The sequence below is a fragment of the Salvelinus alpinus genome, chromosome 2 (genome assembly GCF_045679555.1).
Source record: "Salvelinus alpinus chromosome 2, SLU_Salpinus.1, whole genome shotgun sequence".
NCBI classification, from domain to species: domain Eukaryota; kingdom Metazoa; phylum Chordata; class Actinopteri; order Salmoniformes; family Salmonidae; genus Salvelinus; species Salvelinus alpinus.
The window spans coordinates 77,609,178-77,624,239 of NC_092087.1; the positions used below are offsets into that span (position 1 = coordinate 77,609,178).

General features: G+C 42.6%; 2 protein-coding genes across 13 annotated transcripts in view; both read left to right on the top strand.

Moving 5' to 3' along the window:
- atg4da (autophagy related 4D, cysteine peptidase a) lies at positions 1-10,271 on the top strand. 2 transcript variants are annotated; one of them, XM_071389397.1, is made up of 12 exons: positions 1-122; positions 2,516-2,825; positions 3,166-3,249; positions 3,398-3,571; positions 4,017-4,374; positions 4,879-4,943; positions 5,236-5,393; positions 5,508-5,586; positions 5,682-5,758; positions 5,948-6,067; positions 7,652-7,848; positions 9,820-10,271. In XM_071389397.1, exons 2-12 carry the CDS (start codon positions 2,564-2,566, stop codon positions 9,842-9,844), a joined length of 1,599 nt encoding a protein of 532 aa, XP_071245498.1. In that variant the 5' UTR covers positions 1-122; positions 2,516-2,563; the 3' UTR covers positions 9,845-10,271. The 2 variants fall into 2 exon arrangements, with proteins under 2 accessions (XP_071245498.1, XP_071245497.1); XM_071389396.1 differs by having other exon boundaries at positions 17-453.
- Positions 10,272-13,439: 3,168 nt separating this feature from the next.
- The window catches only part of LOC139567800 (transcription activator BRG1), a 29,843-nt gene continuing 28,220 nt past the window's right edge, over positions 13,440-15,062 (top strand). For 9 of the 11 annotated variants that reach the window (XM_071389324.1, XM_071389327.1, XM_071389325.1 and 6 more), the window contains exons 1-2: positions 13,440-13,643; positions 14,200-14,487. In XM_071389324.1, coding sequence (XP_071245425.1) covers positions 14,263-14,487 — 225 coding nt within the window. In that variant the 5' untranslated portion in view covers positions 13,440-13,643; positions 14,200-14,262. The remainder of the gene's footprint in view (positions 13,644-14,199; positions 14,488-15,062) is intronic. The other 2 variants (XM_071389329.1, XM_071389331.1) reach the window with 1 other exon arrangement.

The window sequence follows — 15,062 nt, forward strand, 5'->3', positions numbered from 1 at the left end:
TTAGTACAGCCTGTCAGGAAGTATCTAGAGCCCTCCTTGTTGTATGTTGTCAACCCGCTGATCCTGCAAGCTAACTAGCGCAGACGTAGAGCAACTAGCTAGCATGCGAAGTAAATCGATGGGTGAGCTATAATTCGACTGAGTTTAACGTTACTCGTTGGATGTAGAATAATTCCTTTCAATCGCTGACATTGGCTGTGGTTGTCCTGGAGTCGTCAAGAAAGGCGAGACATTAACGCGTTAGCCTGTTTTCTACAAAGTTGCTAACCAGATGCGTTGACAGCTAGCTAGCTACTGTAGCTTGGCAGCTAACTATCCGTATTGAGTTACCACAGCAAAGCTACGTAGTACGTGGTCTCAACCCTGCACTCCCGAGCCGTCGCCGTCCTATCAAGCAATTTTAGGATTTTACTTGGTTAAAGACCTCATGTCAATGACACTCTTCACAAAGTGGTAAGGTTATGATCTTGGCTATGTTGTGTTGGATGAGGTTTAGCTAGTAACTAGCCGGCTAACTAGCTAGGTAAGTTAGTAGTTAAGCCAATATCATATAATTAAGCCAGCCTGTAGCCCCTTAATAGGTGTAACTAGCTGTCATGTTAGAACTAGTGATTTTTAAGAAACGTGACAGCTTGGTTACTTCTTTAAATAACAGGATGGTTATCATAGCTAATAGGTAGGCTACAGCATGGGTGTCAAACTCTGGCCCGCGGGCCAAATTTGGCCCTCGGGGTAATTATATTTGGCCCGCGAGACAATACCAAATTACTACTAGAGCTGGCCCGCCGGTATTATACAGCGCATTCACCGCTAATACTACGAATCCCATAATGCTCTGCTGTTGTTTTCGCGCGCCAATCAGGACAGGACCCAGAAACGCCCTCTCTAGTCATAGCAACATAGACGCTACAACTGTCAGCGCGCTATCCCTTCCCAAAAATGGCGAAAAGAAAGGCAGAAAACAGGAGCTTTCTGGACAAGTGGGAGGCAGAATGTCTGTTTACATATGTAAAAGACAAACCTGTTTGTCTTGTTTGTGGAGTCAACGTGGCTGTAAGTAAGGAGTACAACGACACTATGAAACGAAACACCATGACAAATACAAGGACCTGGACATGACTCAAAGGAGCCAGAAAGTAGAGGAGATGAAAATAAGTTTGGTTTCACAACAGAATATGTTCAAAAAAGCCACATCACAAAGTGAGGCTGCTGTAAAGGCTAGTTATATAGTGGCAGCAGAGATCGCAAAATCAGCCCGGCCCTTTAATGAGGGAGAGTTCGTGAAAAAGATTAGATCAGTGTGCAATAATTAACGTTTTCTTTGTGCACTTTTTCTTGCTACAAGGCATGGGCTTGAATGGTTGATTGATTTATTATCATTTTATTTGTAAAATTATTAGCCAGTGGAAAAAGTAAAAAAAAAGTTTATTTTGGTATTTAAATCAGAAGGCTGCAAATAGAAAAGAGGCATACGATTTTTATTTACATTTTATTTATTTAATAAATGAATGCCATTGATGTGTTTTTTCATTTGAAATTCGATTTTGCATGTCTCCACTATTAAATTATATATTGTATGGTAATAAGCGATGCTTGTTCCATATTCAATGTTAAAGCAAAACTTGTTTGGGTCCATATTAAAAGGTTAATTTGTTCAATGTTGGCCCGCGACTTTGTTCAGGTTTTACATTTTGGCCCACTGGGTATTTGAGTTTGACACCCCTGGGCTACAGTGTAGAAAATGCTAGTTAGTTAGCTACATCTTTTGACCATCCGCTACCAAGGCTTCTCACTGTCACCCCCAGCTGTTGTCACACACCAATCACATGATGGCTATTCTATCGTGTTTTCCCAGAAAGGACAGAAATTCCTCATTAGGTTAAATAAACTATTTCCAGTTTCAGTACAGAGTAGGAAGTGAAGTCACTTGTTCTACATTCCAGTGTTACCGTGTCTGTTACTGTGTAACATTTGTTCTCTTGTCACTCAGGCACATCATCCTGTGATGACTCTAAACTAAGTGATACCCACAGCTTTTTTCAACTATACTGAACAAAAATATAAAACGCAACATGTAAAGTTTTAGTCCTATGTTTCATGAGATGAAATAAAAGATCCCAGACATTTTCCATATGCGCTAAAAGCTTATTTTTCTCAACTTTTGTGCACAAATTAGTTTACATCCCTGTTGGTGACCATTTCTCCTTTGCTAAGATAATCCATTCACCTGACAGATGTGGCATTTCAGATCCACTTTCTTGTGAATCTGCATGAAATGAGAGAAAATCAGCCTCACATCAGTCATTGTTTAGACGCACAACTAGTTTAACCTCTCTGTCTTTCAATGTTAATGTTTAAACTTCATCTTAGTGCTGTGCAGACAAAAGGAGAGCGACACATATAGCCCTTACTCCATAGCTAATCAAATTACACATGCATGCACTGTCGTAAACATTGATTTTCTATATCTCTTCCCCACCCCACCCCTCTCTCTCTCATCCCTCTCTTCCGTCAGGCCCCTATTGCTATGAGAATCTGCAGAGCCCAGCTGTAAGCCTGAGCCATGAACTCCGTGTCTCCCAGTGCAGTTCAGTATGTGGGGGGAGTAGGAGTGGTGTGTCAGGATGACACCCTCCAGAGAGAGGAGACCAAGAGGTCTCAGCAGCCCCAGGTGGTGGACCCTGGCGGAGGAAGTAGCTTTGGTAACCAGCAGGGTACTGATGTCGGTGGGGGTGGAACCAGAGAGGCCACCACCGCTGGAGAGCCAGACGAGGTGGACAAACTCAAGACCAAACTGATGTCGGCGTGGAATAATGTCAAATACGGTCAGTAAGTGGGTTCAGTTGAACTTTTTTCCATAAGGCGGATAGTTCTGTATCGCTGTTTAATGAGCAACAAACATAACTTCCAGTGTTTCCATACAGTCAGTTTTAACAATGCCTTTATTTTCTTAAGAAATAGCAACAAGGGGGATTTTATAGTCTTTGTTCTTTCTGTATGAATAATCTTTGTTAGGTCTTTTTTTATTTTTTTTTATAGCTTTGTATGAGACTTCCGTTATGTGTAATAGCCCTCCCGAAGTCAACTTCCCCCTTCCTCACCCAGTCATCAAGACATAAAGAATCCCCTCTAAAAAGGTCCATTCTGTTTCTTTTCCCTCTTTAGGCTGGTCGGTCAAGTCGAAGACCACATTCAACAAGAGCTCTCCGGTGACTGTAATGGGCCACTCCTATCTGCTCAATAGTGAAGGTAGCTAACCTCCAACAACCCCACAAGTCTTCAAAAGACTTCCTGGTAAAATAAATGATGCTCTCTGCTCCATACCCAGTGAGAGAAACTGGTTAGAAAGATGTATTCTAACCAGTTCTGCTCACTGGGTATCTCTCTCCCCTTCCAGGCGAGGTGGAGCGGTTCAGACGGGCGTTCGTGTCTCGGCTGTGGCTGACCTACCGTAGGGAGTTCCCCCAGCTGGAGGGCTCCACCTTGACTACAGACTGTGGCTGGGGCTGCATGCTGCGGAGCGGACAGATGCTGCTGGCCCAGGGCCTACTGCTACATCTGCTGCCACGAGGTGAGACAACTCATAGAGTTAGAAAGAGGGCTCTAAATGGGTAGAGATACAACGATGGGTCCTCTTCCTAACTCTGAGACAACTGCACCAACTCTGGCCCAATCCCAAATGGACCCCTATGCACAAACAATTGTGGAGATCTGAGAGGATTTGTTTGGTATAAGCAATATGATCGGTGAAACTTACCCCTAGCAGGGTGGAGCTATTAACATATTGCATACACCTGTCAGATCCTCTCAGATCTCCACCAGTGCATAGGGCGTAGGGGTCCATTTGGGATGGGGCCCCTGCCTGTCTCTCTCACTCTTGTTTCTCTTTCTGCCACATCTCTCTTCAACTGTTTCTCTCTCTCTGTTTCTTGGTCTGTCTCCCCTCTCTCCTCCCTATGTCTCCTCCTTCCACCTCCCCATCGATCACTACTAACTGTCTGTATTGTGTTGTCTAGACTGGTCGTGGCCAGACGCCCAGCAGTTCGCCGACGTGGACTTTGAGGCTCTGAGACCCCGCTCCCCGTCCCGCGCTGGGGGCGTACCCATCCCCTCCTTCGGCTACTCCTCCTCCTCGCGGACCCCCACCACGCCCCAGAAGACCTCCATGCCAGGGGGCACGGCTCTCAACCATACCCAGAAGAAGAGGCCCGAGTCGGACAGGCAGGCTGAGCCCCTCCACCGGAGGGTTGTGGCCTGGTTTGGGGATGAGCCCCCGGCCCCGTTTGGGGTGCACCAGCTGGTAGAATTGGGGAAGAGCTCAGGGAAAAAGGCGGGGGACTGGTACGGCCCCTCAGTGGTGGCACACATACTACGGTGAGGGGCCCTCCATGGGGTGTGGTCAAGATAATGATGCTGTCAGAGCATCAGCCATAGAAGTAGAATCTATTGAACACACCTCATTCAAGTCAATGATGGCATCAGCATGCATTTGATTTCTATACCTAGATTTGATAGATGTCTGTAATGCCATAGTGCATCAGAATGATCTCCAGCAGACATGTTTACGGATGCACCTTTATTGCGTAGATGTTTTGGTTGCTATTATATTTTTTAAGAAGGCTCGGTGGTATGCCTGACTGCATGTTGACGTTTACCAGGGTTGGAGTCAATTACATTACAATTCCACTCAATTCAGGAAGTAAACTGAATTTCCAGTTGTTTTCAATGTTGTTCAATGAGGAACATTTGGAATTAGAATCAACATTTGGTTTACTTTCTGAATTGAAATGGAATTGAACCAAACCCTGATATTTACTTCATGCCCAGTAGCATCAGTATGTTGTGATATTCAACATGAGCCGTATGTTTGTTTTCCAGAAAAGCAGTTGCCAAGACTTCTGAGGTTCACAACCTGGCTGTATATGTAGCGCAGGACTGTACCGGTGAGTGTGACTTTACACTGTGCCTTTCCTACTGGGTGGTTGGTTGGTGTTGTTGGTTAGTGTTGTCATTTGTCGAATTCACCAGATATTGTATGTTTGGTCCATCTCAAATGTTCTCGTCATAAGTGATGTTTTTGTCATTGGTCTTCTGAATGTAGCTGAACTGTGTATCTCATTTCTGTATCACAATTCAATTACAAAATGGGGAGGGCAAAAACTACATTTCAGAATGTGGGGGGGGGACATGTCCCTAGTGAAACTTAGGCCCATAGTGTCATCGTGTTTCTTTCAGTGTACAAAAAGGACGTGGTGCATCTGTGTGACCAGTCGTTGAACCAGAGTATATCAGATCCTGAGCCCAGTGGTCCAGGCTGGAAGTCTGTCATCATACTGGTTCCAGTCCGACTAGGAGGAGACTCTCTCAACCCCTCCTACATCGAGTGTGTCAGGGTGTGTACACGCATGTACACACACACTTTCATAACCTAACCTTAGTCACAAAGCTTGTTTTTCTCCATGGTTGATGTCGCTCTAACATGAATATGGATTTCTTTGTGTCTGAAGAACATTCTCAGGTTAGAATGCTGTATCGGAATCATCGGCGGCAAACCCAAGCATTCGCTGTTCTTTATCGGCTGCCAAGGTAAGAACTGCACTCTACTTCCTGGTTCAGTTGCTTCTGATTGGACGGTGGGCTGTCATTTAACCTCGCCTTCTTCCTATTTCCTGTCCAATCAGACGAGCAGCTGCTGTATCTGGACCCTCACTACTGTCAGGCCGTGGTGGATGTCACTCAAGACAACTTCCCACTGGAGGTTTATATCACTCTTCTTTCTCCTTTGCCGCTCCGTCTGTCTTTGGACTTTGTCTGTCTGTGCTATGACCCAGATAAGCATGTTTTGACTGGATCAAAGTAGGTCATTTCAGATTCAGACGTGTACCTTGTCTGTAATGCTCTCCCTCTCTCGCTCCCCCCTCCCTCTCTCTCCTCCCCACCTCCCCAGTCGTTCCACTGTAGCTCGCCCAGGAAGATGCCCTTCAGTCGCATGGACCCCAGCTGTACTATAGGTTTCTACGCCAAGAACAAGAAGGACTTTGAGTCTCTGTGTTCTGCCGTCTGTGTGGTGAGCTCAGCCTCTTGGCCTCATTTCAAGTCTCTTACTCATGTATACATTCATCACTTATGCATCATTTTAAACATCAGTTATGCATCACATATAGATCATTTATAGATCTTAACATAATTTATAGATCTCTAACTTTGACGCTGATATGATTTATAGATGCATGAGTTGAAGCGACGCAACTTAGATGGCTTATTCGTCACTTATAGATAGACATGTTACACGTCTCTTACGCATCATCGATACATCACTTATACATCTGTTACTGTATACATCACTTATACATCTATTACTGTATACATCACTTATACATCTGTTACTGTATACATCACTTATACATCTGTTACTGTATACATCACTTATACATCTGTTACTGTATACATCACTTATACATCTGTTACTGTATACATCACTTATACATCTGTTACTGTATACATCACTTATACATCTGTTACTGTATACATCACTTATACATCTGTTACTGTATACATCACTTATACATCTGTTACTGTATACATCACTTATACATCTGTTACTGTATACATCACTTATACATCTGTTACTGTATACATCACTTATACAGAACCAGTCAAAGGTTTTGACACCTACTCATTCCATGTTTTTTTTCTTTATTTTGACTATTTTCTACGTTGTTGGATAGTAGTGAAGACATCAAAACTATGAAATAACACGTATGGAATCATTTAGCAACCAAAAAAAGTGTTAAACAAATCAAAATATATTTCAGATTGTTCAAAGTAGCCACCCTTTGCCTTGATGACAGCTTTGCACACTCTTGGCATTCTCTCAACCAGCTTCATGAGGTAGTCACCTGGAATGCATTTCAATTAACAGGTGTGCCTCTTTCCTCCTTAATGCGTTTGAGCCAATCAGTTGTGTTGTGGCAAGGTAGAGATGGTATACAGAAGATAGCCCTATTTGGTAAAAGACCAAGTCCATATTATGTTAAGAACAGCTCAAATAAGCAAAGAGAAATGACAGTACATCATTACTTTAAGACATGAAGGTCAGTCAATCTGAAAAATGTCAAGATCTTTGACAGTTTCTTAAAGTTCAGTCGCAAAAACCATCAAACATTATGATGAAACTGGCTCTCATGAGGACTGCCACAGGAAAGGAAGACCCAGAGTTACCTCTGCTGCAGAGGATACGTTCATTAGAGTTAACTGCACCTCAGATTGCAGCCCAAATAAATGCTTCACAGCGTTCAAGTAACAGGCACATCTCAACATCAACTGTTCAGAGGAGGCTGTGTCAATCAGGCCTTCATGGTCGAATTGCTGCAAAGAAACGACTACTAAAGGACACCAATAAGAAGATGAGACTTGCTTGGGCAATGTAGAAAATAGCAAAAATAATGGAAAAATCATGGAATGAGTAGGTGTGTCCAAACTTTTGACTGATTACACCAACTGTATACATTAGTTACACTGTTACTGTATACATCACTTATGCATCAGTTGCACTGTCACTGTATACATCACTTACATAAAGCTCTTATCTTATTCTGGGGGACTTTAATAAGTGACCAATTCAACACTTTCATATTCCCCCCCACCCTAGGCCCTATCGTCGCCCGACGAGAAGTACCCCATCTTTACCTTCATGGAGGGCCAGGCCCAGGACTATGGACTGGTGGGCCACAGCTCCTCCCATCCTCACTCTGACACCTCCCCCATCCCTGGCCCCGCCCACATGCTGCCCCAAGGCAAGCTCAGCAGGAGCAACAACATAGGCAGCTCTGACGACTTTGTCTTCCTGTGAGTACTGGTTTGTGTTCCTGAGGAACGAAATGTAAGCAAACGGGGAAAGACTGACTTAGAATTTTTGGGATGGATTCCATTTCCCTGTTTTTATAGAGCTCAAAGTTGGTAAATGCTTTCTGCTATATCACAAACTCTGGCTTTTGTGTCCGTCATATTCGAGGCGAGGCTTCAACTGAATCTCGCTGTCGGTCTGTCTCTGTCTGGGCAGAAACAGGTCTTAGAAACTAACGCTAGGCATTACTAAATTGGACTGTTGCCCCATCCCAAATGGACCCCTAAGCCCTATACACGTATGGAGATCTGAGAGGATCTGACAGGTGTTAGTAATATAAACTAGGCTAGGTGTAAGCTTCACCATATTGCTTATACCAATCAAATCCGCTCAGATCTCCAAGGACGTAGGGATTTGGGATGGGGCCTCTGACTTCATTTTGGGACTAATAACAACTGGAAACACGGAGCCTGTTTGATACATGACAGGGGTCACTAGTAGTGGAAGATGAGGTACTCAGCCCTCTTCTCTCTGACTTGTATTATAATACTGCTGTACACTTTTTACATTCATTTCTGTGTTGTAAGAGCTATTAAGTGTGTGTGTGAAATGATTTGTGTGTGAACTGAAGCTGTTGGTGTGTTGCGTTGCTGTTATGTTCACATTCCTCTACTGTACTCTCTTATATTCCCTATGCCTTAATTCAGTGTCATGGCTATAGTACTACATTCATACTACATGGCTGTAGTACTACATTCATACTACATGGCTATAGTACTACATTCATACTACATGGCTATATGAATTTCAGTGCAGCATTCCAACCCTCTCTTTAGTTGTGCCGTCCTTTGACACACCATTCGGTCAACCTGGGCTGGGCTCACTGTTTTCCAGACCTGGGACCTGGGTTTTTTTCTCCAAAAGGCACTGAGTTGATTTAACTTGCCTGGAGTGCCAGATGGGCAACGTTTGCATTTTTGGGACTATTCTTTTTGCCCTAGCAAGCTCAGAAAACACCAGGCAAGCTCAGAAAACCAATACTAATTGAACCCCAGGTCTGCTACACTCTCACACTATTTCATCAGCTCTCTCTTGTCAATTAGTCTACCAGTATCAACTTCCAACACAGGATTCCACTGTTACAACAATAGCCTCTTCTGTGTAATGTGTTACACCAGCTCCTATCTAGATGATGGGAAATTATACATTTACCAAGAGGCTGTGTCCAAAATGACACCCTATCCCCTACATTGTGCACTACATAGAGAATAGGATGCCTTTTTGGATGAAGACAGTTATTGGTTGGAGTGAGACTTGTTGAATGAATGATTCTGAGCTCCGTTCCTTTTAGGGTCCTCCTCATTGTTTTAACAAGGTGGTGCTGCTGAGTTCTGGCGGTGGGGATGCCTCACTTTGGACTCAGATTGCGTTTTTGAACATGTGTAACTTCAATTTATTATGGTAGAGTTAAAAGCCTTGCACTTTGGAGACCTGCATATAAATATCTAAGCCAGGGCTGTTCAATTCTGGTCCTGGAGGGCCAAAAAACTTCTGTTGTATTGTTTCTACCTGGTAGTTAGTTGTACTCACCTGGTGTGTCAGCCAGGTCTGAATTAGGTCCTTATTAGAAGAGGATGAAAACCAGAACCGACATTGAACAGCCCTGATCTAAGTATTACCCCCCCCCCCCCCCCCCCCCAAGTTAGATTTCAAAGTCACGTCACAAGCTCCATCAATCCCAAAATAAAATGAAATAGTCTGGGCAGTGGTTAAAACACTGTTGATTGGATGCTTGATCTCACGTTTTAATCAGGCTTCTGACCTGTAGCCAGAAACATGGAAATAAGTGCTGTATCTCACTATGGTCAGAAGCATGTCATTGCCTACAGAATATGCATGCATAGAAATAGAATCGGTAGAATGCATTTCTCCATTCAAGTCCATCAGTAAATTATTCTATTTCTATGTTGCAGTGTTGTCAGCAGTCCAGTCATGTGATCTTGCTTTCATGGATGTGCTCCATCCACATCGTGTATCATGTGACGCACTAAAACAACAGTGGCTTGCTTTAGTTTTCATGTCCTGGAAATGGCACTGTGTGCAACAGGGATCCTCTAAGGGGCAAATCTTGACTTTCACTTAACCTGAAGGTTCACTGATCATTCATTGAAGTCAATGGGAGAGTAAGAGAAAATGTGAGGTTAGCGAGTTAGGATTCACCCCAGTAATCTGTCTATTTCACTCTTATCCATGTGTATATTATCTCATAAAGGTGACATTTATTTTCTCAATAAAGTGAAGAATTGTCATGTGTAGAAGTCTTAAATGTGCTAATGACCACCCTAATAGGGGACTGCATTCATGTGGACAACATGACTTTGTAAAACTGTTGTATAGAATGTTATTAAAGGTAACTTTTTTTGTATTTATTGTCTGAATATAAGATTGATTGAATTCTTGGCCTACATGTGTATGTTGTTTTGTGCCAGCCAGGATTCTGGCGAGTAACAACCTCCTTATCCAATTATCTATTGTCCCACATAGTCACCATCTTTATCCTGTATAAAAACCTCTCCTACAGTGCCTTGAGAAAGTATTCACACCCCTTGACTTTTTCCATATTTTGTTGTTACAAATTGGGATTAAAATGAATTTACTTTTTGTGGAAGGAAAAATTCTAACACTTCAAAATATATATATATATATATATATATATATTCACACACACACCAGTGCATTTGAAAAGTATGCATACCACTTGACTTTTTCAGTATTTTGTCACGTTACAGCCTTATCCTAAAATGGATTCAAATGTTTTTTTCCCCTCTTATCAATCTACACACAATGTCTCAATGACAAAGCAAAAACAGGTTTAGAAATGTATTAAAAATAAACTGAAATATCACATTTACATATGTATTCAGACCCTTTACTCAGTACTTTGTTGAAGCAGCGATTGCAGCCTCAATTCTTCTTGGGTATAACGCTACAAGCTTGGTACACCTGTATTTGGGGAGTTTCTCCCATTCTTCTCTGCAGATCCTCTCAAGCTCTGTCAGGTTGGATGGGGAGCTTCGCTGCACAGCTATTTTCAGGTCTCTCCAGAGATGTTCGATCTGGTTCAAGTCCGGGCTCTGGCTGGACCACTCAAGGACATGCTGTGTGCTTAGGGTCGTTATCCTGTTCCTTCGCCCCAGTCTGAGGTCCTGAGTGCTCTGGAGCAGGTTTGTATCAAGGATCTCTCTGTACTTTGCTCTGTTCATCTTTCCCTCAATCCTGACTAGTCTCCCAGTCACTACTGCTGAAAAACATCCCCACAGCATGATGCTGCCACCACTATGCTTCACCGTAGGGATGGTGCCAGGTTTCCTCCAGCGGTGACGCTTGGCATTCAGACCAGAGAATCTTTTTTCTCATAGTCCGAGTCCTTTGGTTGCCTTTTTAGCAAACTCCAAGCGGGCTGTCATGTGCCTTTTACCCAGGAGTGGCTTCCGTCTGGCCACTCTACCATAAAGGCCTGATTGGTGGAGTGCTGCAGAGATGGTTGTCCTTCTGGAAGGTTCTCCCATCTCCACAAAGGAGCTCTGTCAGAGTGATCATTGGGTTCTTGGTCACCACCTCAATTTTGAGTCTCATAGCAAAGGGTCTGAATACTTATGTAAATAAGGTATTTCTGTTTTTTATTTGTAATACATTTGCAAAAAATAATAACTGTTTTTGCTATGTTTATGGGGTATTGTGTGTAGCTTAATGAGGGGGAAATATATTTAATCCATTTTAGAATAATGTTGTAACAATGTGGAAAAGGGGAAGGGGTCTGAATACTTTCTGATTGCACTGTATATCTCTATCTACAGTGCCTTCGGTAAGTATTCAGGCCCCTTGACTTTTTCCACATTTTGTTACGTTACAGCATTATTGTAAAATTTATTGAATAAAAACAATTCCTCAGGAATCTACACAAAATAGCCCTGTTTTTGCTTTTACATTTTGAGGTATGGTGTGTAGATTGATGAGGGGGGGAGAATCTATTTTAGAATATTGTTACTGTAGCGTAACAATGTGGAAAAAGTCAAGGGGTCTGAATACTTTCTGAAGGCACTGTATATCTCTTGTATTCACCCCTGAGCCAATACATGTTAGAATCACCTTTGGCAGCGATTACAGCTTGAGTCTTTCTTGGTAAGTCTCTAAGAGCTTTACACACCTGGATTGTACAATATTTGCACATTTTATTATTTTTAACTTCAAGCTCTGTCAAGTTGGTTGTTGATCATTGCTAGACAGCCATTTTCAAGTCTTGCCATAGATTTTCAAGCCTATTTAAGTCAAAACTGGTAATAAGCCACTCAGGAACATTCAATGTCTTCTTGGTAAGCAACTCCAGTGTATATTTGGCCTTGTGCTTTGGGTTATTGTCCTGTTGAAATGTGACTGTGTCCCAGTGTATGTTGGAAAGCAGACTGAACCAGGTTTTCCTCTAGGATTTGGACTGTGCTTAGCTCTATTCTGTTTGTTTTTATCCAAAAAGCTTCCTTGTCCTGGCTGATAACAAGCATACCTATAACATGATGCAGCAACCACCATGCTTGAAATAAGTGGTTCTCAGTGATGTATTGTGTTGGATTTGCCCCAAACTTAATGCTTTGTATTCGGGACATAAAGTTAATTTCTTTGCCACATTTTTTGCCGTTTTACTTTAGGATGCATGTTTTAGAAAATGTTTTTATTCTGTACAATCTTCCTTATTTTCACTCTGTCATTTAGGTTACATTTGTGGAGTAACTACAATGTTCTTGATCCATCCTCAGTGTTCTCCTATCACAGCCATTAAACTGTTTTAAAGTCACCATTGGCGTCATGGTGAAATCCCTGAGTGGTTTCATTCCTATCTGGCATTTGAGTTAGGAAGGACGCCTGTATCTTTGTAGTGACTGGGTGTATTGATACACCATCCAAAGTGTAATTAATAACATCATCATGCTCAAAGGGATAGTCAATGTCTGCTTTTTTTATTATTGTTTTGCCCATCTACCAATAGTATTAACAATATTATTGTTTTGCCCATCTACCTTCCTTGCATTGGAAAACCTCCCTGGTCTTTGTATTTATTAAGGATCCTGTCAGCAGCTACTCTTCCTGGGGTCCAGCAACGTTACTGCAGTTATATACTATTTAAAATATTACATGACATTACATAACCCTTAACACAATACATTACGTGTTTGTGGTTGAATCTGTGTTTTGTAGGCACTGTATGCTCCTACATGGATAGTGGTATTTGTTTTAGATATAACATCTGTAACACAGAATAGACCCTTTGCTGTAATAGCTTCAAATCAAATGGTATCCTTGGAACTGATGTTGATCTAAATTCAGTCTGGAAATAATAGTCTGTGCGAAGGATTCATCTTTGCATTTGGTTTTTATCTAAATATCAGTTATGAAATAACATGACTTGGAAATCTAGACAAGAAAAATAACTAATATACAATGTATAGTGTGTATCCTAGCCTACGGTCAGTTTGCAACAATACACAATAGGCTACCTTCGCTCTGTTGCTGCACAGGGACGCATGCGCAATTCTCGGCGGCCGTGACTCTACAGTCGGTCATCACTGCAACGGTGAGGAAGGGGGCGCTCGAGCCAAGTCGTTGAATCAAATAACCGCTTCAAGCGCAGCTCCACTGTTTACGAAAGAGCAAGGGTGAGAACATTAATTACGACAGTCGCGACGTCTCTAATAGAACCAAATTCAGGACAACGGGACACCGGCGAGCCTTGAATTTATCCCGGGTAAGTCCGACTGTGGCACAATCACAGACAGTCCGCCATTCCCCCTTCATCAAGACTCCCATTTAATGCTCTATAGGCAAGTGATAATATAATGTTCATGTTAACCCCCTTTTCAAGTTGAGGCGATAGACCGACGTGTATAAACAGCGGTGTAATTGCTATGCAACGGGAGGCTGTGCGCAACGAGTGCTTTGATGCAGCGCAGGGTGTGAGTGCATCAAACAGCCAGACAGAAAGGATGGATAACTAGTGAAATCATATTTTTCTATCAAGCAATCGCGATTTAGTAGCGATAGACAGATAATCGATAGGTTATTGGCTTTATATATTTCTTCAATAAACCTCCGGCATGTCATCATTCCAAACATTAATTTTATTATGGCCATACCATTTTTGCTATCATGGGTGGGTCCTATTAAAACGCTTATTACATTGTCATGTCTATAAATAAATAAATTACTAACTACACACATTTTAAAGAATTAGGCCCAATGAGATTTCAGTACTAATTAATGATCAGTCTTAATGCACGTTTATCCTCTGTCTCGCTCTCCAGTGGTCCCTACTATCATCCAAAAGCAGGAGGGTCTTCCCCCTCCAACCAACCCATCCATTCAGGATGTCCACTCCAGACCCTCCCATGGGGGGTACCCCTCGACAGGGTCCTTCCCCAGGCCCGGGGCCCTCTCCTGGGGCAATGCTTGGCCCCAGCCCTGGTCCTTCTCCAGGGGGGTCCTCTCACAGCATGATGGGGCCCAGCCCAGGGCCTCCATCCTCAGGTCACCCCCTGCCTCAGGCTGGGCCCTCTGGATACTCCCAGGAGAACATGCACCCTCTGCACAAAGTAAGGACACCTTGTGGATTATTGAGTGCTACTGTACCTAACCAGCTGTACCCTTCAGAACCAAAGGCACATTTCTACATTCTGTGGACAATAACGTTGTTTCTTCTTCTATTGTCTTCTATTCTATTCCATGCTACTCTGTCTGCCATCTACAGTACCAGTCAAAAGTTTGGACAGACCTACTCATTCAAGGGTTTTTCTTCATTTTGACTATTTTCGACATGGTAGAATAATAGTGAAGACATCAAATCTATGAAATAACACATATGGAATCATGTAGTAACCAAAAAAGTGATTATTCAAAGTAGCCACCCTTTGCCTTGATGACAGCTTTGCACACTCTTGGCATTCTCTCAACCAGCTTCATGAGGTAGTCACCTGGAATGCATTTCAATTGACAGGTGTACATTTTTAAAAGTTAATTTGTGGAATTTCTTTCCTCAATGTGTTTGAGCCAATCAGTTGTGTTGTGGCAAGGAAGGGGTGGCATACAGAAGATAGTCCTATTTGGTAAAAGACCAAGTCCATATTATGGCAAGAACAGCTCAAATCAGCAAAGAGAAACATCATTACTT

Bases quoted from the DNA above. Each gene is read 5' to 3' on its own strand.
- atg4da (XM_071389397.1), top strand. From the start codon at position 2,564: ATGAACTCCGTGTCTCCCAGTGCAGTTCAGTATGTGGGGGGAGTAGGA. The intron at 3,572-4,016 runs GTGAGACAACTC...TGTGTTGTCTAG, and splicing joins GCTACATCTGCTGCCACGAG to ACTGGTCGTGGCCAGACGCC. The intron at 5,759-5,947 runs GTTTATATCACT...CCACCTCCCCAG, and splicing joins AAGACAACTTCCCACTGGAG to TCGTTCCACTGTAGCTCGCC.